Raw genomic sequence first — 7,234 nt, forward strand, 5'->3', positions numbered from 1 at the left:
GTAATTCATTGAAAGCACATGAATTAAGTTCACATGATGAAGAAGTTACCTTTAACTCTTCAAGAGCCATGATGCATAATTCAATTCAATTTGAGGGTACATATTCATTTGATTCTTTGTCTCCATTTGTCATGTTGCTTGTTGAGCATTGATTCCTATAAGAGTTGTCTTCCAATTCCTTTTCCATATTTGTTTCTCCATATAACTTTTCTAATTTTTGACAAATTTCTTTGGCATTTTTACACATGAAAACTTTATCATATTCTCTATAATTAAGTGTACAAATGAGAGTATGCATGGCCTTAGAGTTGATTTGTACTCTCCTTATTTTAGATTCTGTCCACTTACTTCATATGTTTGGGAGTTTTCTGACCATTTACCGAATTTGTAACCATTGGAATGAAATGACCATCGGTAATGACATCCCGCATCTCATAATCTATAGCTCTAATAAATATTGACATCCTAGTGCTTCAGTAAGGATAGTTAAAGCCATCAAATAGAGGAGGCATATTTATGCATTGACCCTCAACGTCAACAAAATTTTTTAGAGCCATTTGGATCCTCCCTAAGGATATTAAGCCTTAAAAATAGGGAACTAGCTGTGATACTAATTATTGGTCTCGATAATATATGCTAGATGGGGGGTGAATAGCACAATTTGGCTCTTAATAATATTGGAAACTAATTTCCAAAACTTAAGAAAATAAAAACAGAGTATAAGATGCACAACAATTTAGAGTGGTTCGGTCCAATACCTACATCCACTACCTTGATTATCCAACCAAGGATTTTCTGAACAATCCACTAAGAATCCGGTGAAATTCACAAGCTTTCACCAAGCTTTACAATGGCTTTTCAAGACTCAGCCAAAACCTTTTACACTAGTTTTTCACGGGCTCAACTAAAACCCAAGGTGGTTTTCCAAAGGCTTAACCACAACCTTTCACAATGGTTTTTCACGGGCTCAACCAAAACCCAAAGTGGTTTTCCAATGTTCAACCACAACCTACAACAATCAAGCTATCCCAAGCTTGAATAACCCCTTAGAGTGACTCCCCTACTCTAAGAATACAGGAAAAGTAGTAAAAGAAAGTACCTATGATCACTGGTTGATTTGAGTGATACAAGATTGAGTGCTAAATACAAATGCAAAGAGTAAGCGTTTAAGTGCAAATAAGTGCAGTGAAACTTTTCTAGTTTAGCAACTTTCTATAGCTCAAATCTCATTCAAGGCTTCTAAAAATTTGTTTCTAATTTTTGGAAGACCCTTTTTATACTTAGAGATGCAACTTTGATGCTAGTTTGACAGTTTATGTCTATTGGAAATAGTTGAGGATGAGTTCTAGTCGTTAATCTGTCTTGTAGTGCTCTGGTTCAAATTGCAGACAGAGAGCTCTTAGTCGACTGGCTTGGTTGACTAAGTTAGTTCTGTTTCTGGTTGCAGATTCTAGCAGAGAGCACTTAATCGATTGTCTTGGTCAACTAAGTTGATTCTGTTTCTCAAACTCTTCAGTCCGCCATTTCTTCAATTTGAAATTTAATCAACCAACATTCTTCCTTATTTCACCAATAAGCTTCCCCCTTGTTGGACAGTTGCATCTTATTATTTTTATCCCTCTTTTTCTTTTGATATACTCTTTGAAGAGTTAAATTAATTAATTTCATATATTAATTTTCGGCACACTTAAGTAAAGGCATTAGACACAAATAAATGAGAATGTTTTATTATCATCAAAAACTAATAGAGCAAACACTTGGATGCTAGTAGATAGACCTAAAGATCATAATGTTATTGGTCTAAAATGGATCTTTAGAACAAAATGAAACACAGATGGATCTGTTAACAAATACAAAGCCAGACTAGTAGTGAAGGGCTTTGCATAGATTTATGGGATAGACTATCTGGAGACATTTGCTCTAGTGGCCAGACATGATACAATCAGATTACTAGTAGCCTTGTCTGCAAGAGAAGGATGGAAAATTTATCAACTAGACATAAAGTCTGTTTTCTTAAATGGCTACTTGAAGGAAGACATTTATGTAGAACAACCTGAAGGTTATGTGGAAAAAGGGTTTGAAAACAAAGTCTGCAAACTGTTGAAAGCCCTGTATGGTCTTAAGCAACCACCAAAGGCTTGGTATGAAAGGATGGATGCTCATTTACTAGATCAAGGGTTTAACAGGAGCAGTACTGAAGCAACTCTTTATATAAAAAGGGTAAATGAGTCTGCTGAGCTTATAGTTGCCTTCTATGTTGATGACTTGCTTGTAACTGGTCTTGAGTATGAATGTTTGGTTGAATTCAAGTCTCAAATGTTGAGAATCTTTGAAATGATTGACTTAGGACTAATGTCCTATTTTCTTGGGATGGAATTTATTCAGTTTTCAAGCTGCATCATGATTCATCAAACAAAGTATGCTCATGATTTGCTAAAGAAATTTCAGATGGATCAGTGTAAGGCTGTTAGAACTCCATTGGATGCAGGAAGCAAGTTTTATAATCAAGATGAGTCATCAGAGGCTGATGAAAAGCTGTACAGGAGTATCATTGGATCTTTATTGTATCTTGTCGCAACTAGACCAGATTTGATGTATGCAACGAGTTTCTTGTCCAGGTATATGCAAGATCCAAAAACAACTCATCTTATTGCTGCTAAACAAATCCTTAGATATGTAAGAGGGACTGCAGATTTTGGTGTGAAGTATTTGAAGACTGAAAGCAGTGAACTTCAGGGTTTCTCAGATAGTGATTGGGCAGGTTCTTGTGATGACTCAAAGAGTACAAGTGGCTATTGTTTTTCTTTTGAAAGTGGGGTATTCTCTTGGAGCTCAAAGAAGCAGGAGGTGGTAGCTCAATCATCTGCAGAAGCTGAGTGCATTGCAACTGCTTCAGCAGCAAATCAAGCATTGTGGTTAAGGAAGATTTTGAATGAATTAGGTTTTTCTCAAAACAGAGGAACATTACTTTATGTTGACAATCAATCGGCTATGGCTATAACTAAGAATCCAGTACAACATAGTCGTACTAAGCATATCAGGGTGAAGTATCATTGGCTCAGAGATGTAGTGAAGGAAGTTGGAATAGAACTTGAATACTGTCCTACCAAGGAGCAACTGGCTGATGTCTCCACCAAGGGATTAAGTGTAGATCGTTTTGAGTTTCTGAGGAAGAAATTGGGAGTTTACTCAGTTGGAATCAAGAAGGTGTGTTGAAGACTTAGTGATTCTAGCTAGTAAAGATTGAAGAAGAATGAATTTGGGCGTGAAGCAGCTACTGGCTGAAGGAAAGAAGGCAGGAGGGATACTATGTCGTTTTGGTCCTTTATTTAATAACTGAATGAAATGTTTTGTTGTTATGTCGTTTTGGTTCTTCATTTTTTGTAATGGCTTAAACGCCAGTCCTTGTGTCATTTTTGTCTAGTCTGTTAAGGCTTTCAGTCACGTTATTTTTTGTTTCTCTTTCTTATAGCTGTTGGGCTTAGATGTTGCAGTGCAACGGATCTTATGTCCGGAATTCTGTGCACAGCTATGTGGTACAGCGAGGTTCTTTCTCCAATGCCGAATCTTAAGGCACGGTTACCTCGTTGCTTATATATATGAATATAGAGATATAATTTGATGGTTTTTTCCCAAATATTTTCTTTAGATGCTTTTAGCTTTCCTCTATTTTTTTTCTGGGTTTTATTGGCTGAGTTCTTAGGTGAGCTTGAACTTTCTCATTCTTCAGAAAACTATACATGACTTAATTAATTAAATTGAGCAAAGATCAAAATGCTCATTTTCCTTGCAAAAATTTTTATGTAAAAGTTGTGATATGAATGTGTTATATATCATCTACGTGCAATACACATGTCGCAAATTAAAACTATTACAAACAAAATTGGTTATAATTGAAAGCAATATCAATTCCTTCGCACTAGCGAGGATATAACTCTGTAATAGATGTCTCGTTTTTCGACAAGGGGAGAATTTCATCATTAAGGGAATGATCCGTGACCCTTGAAGTATATACTGATGAGGAAGAGAGGTTTGATTCAATGGTGCTATGCATGAAAAATGCTGGATGAGAGGGCACCGGCAGAGTGACGGAGTAGCTATTAAGCATGATAGCAACAGAAGCCATGGTTGGTCTATCGACTACATTTTCTTGAACGCATAGCAAGGCAATGTGGATGCATCGTGTTATTTCAGCTTTTGAAGATACCTTCAAGGAAGGATCTATGAGATTCAGCGTCGTCCCTTCCCTCCAATTCTTCCATGCCTGTAAGAATTTACCAATAGAAACATGAAATCAGTACTATACTCAGTATTCACATTTTGTAAGTTTAAAGTTCATACTTTGTAGATGTTATACTTACATAGCTTAAAAGATCTTCCACGTTATCTCTGTCGTGGAAACAAATATTTCTTTGACCATTTACGATCTCCAGAATCAGTACACCAAAGCTAAATATATCAGATTTTACTGAAAATTGTCCATGCATTGCATACTCTGGAGCCATATAACCACTACAAATCAAGAAGAAAAAAATAATTATAATCATATATAGCTAGTTGCTTTCTTCTTAGACATGCATGGGGTTAGGGAAAGTTACTTTCCTTAGCATTATTAATTTGTACAAGTTAAAGAGTACGATTTAGAAGTTTATCATGTTCAAAACTTACTAGGTTCCCACGATTCTACTTGTATTGCCTTGTGTTTGGTCCACTGCAAATAATCTGGCCATGCCAAAATCTGCAATTTTGGGATTCATATCGGTGTCTAATAAAATATTACTTGCTTTAAGATCACGATGAATTATTCGAAGTCGAGAATCTTCATGGAGGTAAAGGAGTCCACGAGCAATGCCTCCTATGATTTTGTAGCGTTGTTCCCAATCCAATTGTTCCCTCCTTTTTGGATCTATACGTTCATACAATAATGGGTTTCAATGCAAGTAAGATCTCAATCAAGAGTGCTTAATTTCTAATAACCAATAAAAAACATTTTGATCTGTCAAAACTGAAGAAGCTAATTCAATTGCAATTAAATAGAAATCTGAAATCATAGACAGAATGCAGCCATACCAAATATGAAGCGATCAAGGCTTGAATTAGGCACGAACTCATAGATAAGAAGTCTTTCAGTTCTTTCCAGGCTGAAACCAAGAAGTCTAACTAAATTCCGGTGTTGAAGCTTGGCCAACAAGAGGACTTCATTCTTGAATTCTAGGTCTCCTTGTCCAGAATCCTTCGATAGCCTTTTTACAGCTATATCTTGCCCGGTGGAAAGCCTACCCTGGAAGCATAGGCGTTGGAGAAAAGTCCACATATGTCAAACGCATCATAATATTCCAAGAAGTAGAAATGTTTATGCCTAACACAATTTTGACACGGTTCTCTACCTTGTAAACAGCCCCAAAGCCACCTTGTCCAAGCCTATTTTCATCAGCAAAGTTATTTGTTGCAGCTTTAATGGTGTCGAAATCATATTGCAAAGACTCTGCAGTGATAATATTCTCGTCATCGGCTGCAGAAGAGGAGCAAGCTAGTGATTAGCAGAGGCTGAGCTAAGCACTAGTCAAATACTAAAGAATATAAAAGCATTGTATTATGATGAAATCAGGACCCTTTTCCGGTGATTAAAATTCAATCGAGTTAGAATCCTAAAACTATAAAAGCATTGTATCTCAGAAATTGTTGAAACAGCATAAAGTTTATCTCACACTCAACATCCTGCTCCCTTGTCTTCCTCATTTTCAAGAAGATGTAGACACAGATGATTAGTATCACCACACTAGCAATTGGAATAACGATGATGATGACAGTTCGAGATGTGTTATTCTTCTTTCCTGCGAGAAACAGATATCGTGACCTCACATATCAAAACTCTTGAGTTTTGAATTTTGTAATTCAAGAAATATGGCTTACATATACCTCCAGGCGGTGGTGGAGATGATGACACATGCGTTATGTTGTAGAAGCGATAGTTCTCAAACCTGAAATTACAACTTGGGACTATAAGCCTGCCTCCGATCATCGTTCCAGTGCAACAATCTGGCTGGTTTCGGATAACTAGGTCCAGACAATCCAAGCATTGTTGCTCAGATAAATCAGGAGTGCACTCCGTGAGTACATACACTCTTGAGAAATCTGTAGTCATTGTATCGTTTACTGCAAACTTTTGAAGAGTGTCTCCAGCTGCAGCTTGCTTCCGCGACGTCTCCAACAATGTTCTCAGTGTGGCACTGAAGCCTTCAGGATCTGAGGCGTTGGCTCTATTCCACAGCACCATACCAGGCGAAGTTTGTAAAACGCCAAAGATAGAGTGATTTGTGTAAAATACCATACACTCATCATACCCCAAAAGTGCCTCCTTCTGGTTGGGACAAACACTAGCTCGCGCGTTGCGAGCGTCTGATATGCAAGAACGGCAAATATCTGGCTCAACGTCTCCTCGACAAAGCGCCCGTGCAAAAACTTGGTCAGGGTTTTCACCAAAGGATGCGTTGTAGAATCCATGGTCGTTTCCTGTGTCGGAAGAGAGGGAAGAAAGAACACTGTTGAGATTGTCCTGGTAAGGACTGCCGGTGGAAAAGTTACCCCTTCCGTTTTCACAGTTGACATAGCGCAGCTCTTTCTGAGCGATTGAAAGGGTAAGAAGGTGAACAAAAATGGCAGAAAAGAAGGTTGAGGTAACTATTGTCATCGTCTCCACCTACTCACGAAATCTTGAAATCAATAAAACCTTGGCGTCAAGGATTATATAACGTGATGTGCGATTCGGTTGTTATTGGAAAATGGTTTCACCGTTCGGGTTATTGGAGTCGGTCCATATCTTTTGTTGACGGTGACTCTCCATGATATATGTTGAAATATTCTTCTTTACGCGTTAAACACATCATTCATCGACCAAACTTTTTGTAATTTAAAAAAAAAAAAAGAGAAAAAGAAAGATTAATACTCCTTCGATCTTATTATATCTGCTTTTATTGACTTTTTTCAATCAAATGATCTCAACTTTGATCATTGTTAACAAAATACATAAAATTATAAAATTCGTAAATGTTTAAAACCTTAATTTTACACATAATTATTTAAAATATAATGATCAAAATTAAGTTTGATAAAAAAAAATCAAGAGATAAAGGTTAAATTTGTCACCGTACTATGGGTACTTAAAGTTTGTTTAATTTTACCACTATAATTTCAATTTCATTGATTTTCAGACAAAATCTAACAGAGTTGAAAT

General features: G+C 36.8%; 1 protein-coding gene across 1 annotated transcript; it reads right to left on the reverse strand.

Annotated features, from left to right (window-relative positions):
• Positions 1 to 3,781: 3,781 nt before the first annotated feature.
• On the reverse strand, positions 3,782 to 6,797 carry LOC18587309 (cysteine-rich receptor-like protein kinase 29). The gene is made up of 7 exons (XM_018128670.2): positions 5,920 to 6,797; positions 5,709 to 5,834; positions 5,388 to 5,512; positions 5,071 to 5,281; positions 4,669 to 4,906; positions 4,362 to 4,512; positions 3,782 to 4,264 (listed from the first exon to the last, which is right to left on the reverse strand). Exons 1-7 carry the CDS (start codon positions 6,689 to 6,691, stop codon positions 3,920 to 3,922), a joined length of 1,968 nt encoding a protein of 655 aa, XP_017984159.2. The 5' UTR covers positions 6,692 to 6,797; the 3' UTR covers positions 3,782 to 3,919.
• Between the last annotated feature and the right edge of the window lie 437 nt (positions 6,798 to 7,234).

The sequence above is a fragment of the Theobroma cacao genome, chromosome 10 (assembly GCF_053813885.1).
Source record: "Theobroma cacao isolate CCN51 chromosome 10, ASM5381388v1, whole genome shotgun sequence".
NCBI lineage: Eukaryota > Viridiplantae > Streptophyta > Magnoliopsida > Malvales > Malvaceae > Theobroma > Theobroma cacao.

What these genes read in the sequence shown, in the direction of transcription:
- LOC18587309 (XM_018128670.2), bottom strand. Translation starts at nt 6,691, where the DNA reads ATGACAATAGTTACCTCAACCTTCTTTTCTGCCATTTTTGTTCACCTT. An exon ending in ATCTCCACCACCGCCTGGAG is followed by an intron (nt 5,835 to 5,919) that starts GTATATGTAAGC and finishes TGTTTCTCGCAG; the next exon opens with GAAAGAAGAATAACACATCT. An exon ending in TGGAAGATCTTTTAAGCTAT is followed by an intron (nt 4,265 to 4,361) that starts GTAAGTATAACA and finishes AAATTCTTACAG; the next exon opens with GCATGGAAGAATTGGAGGGA.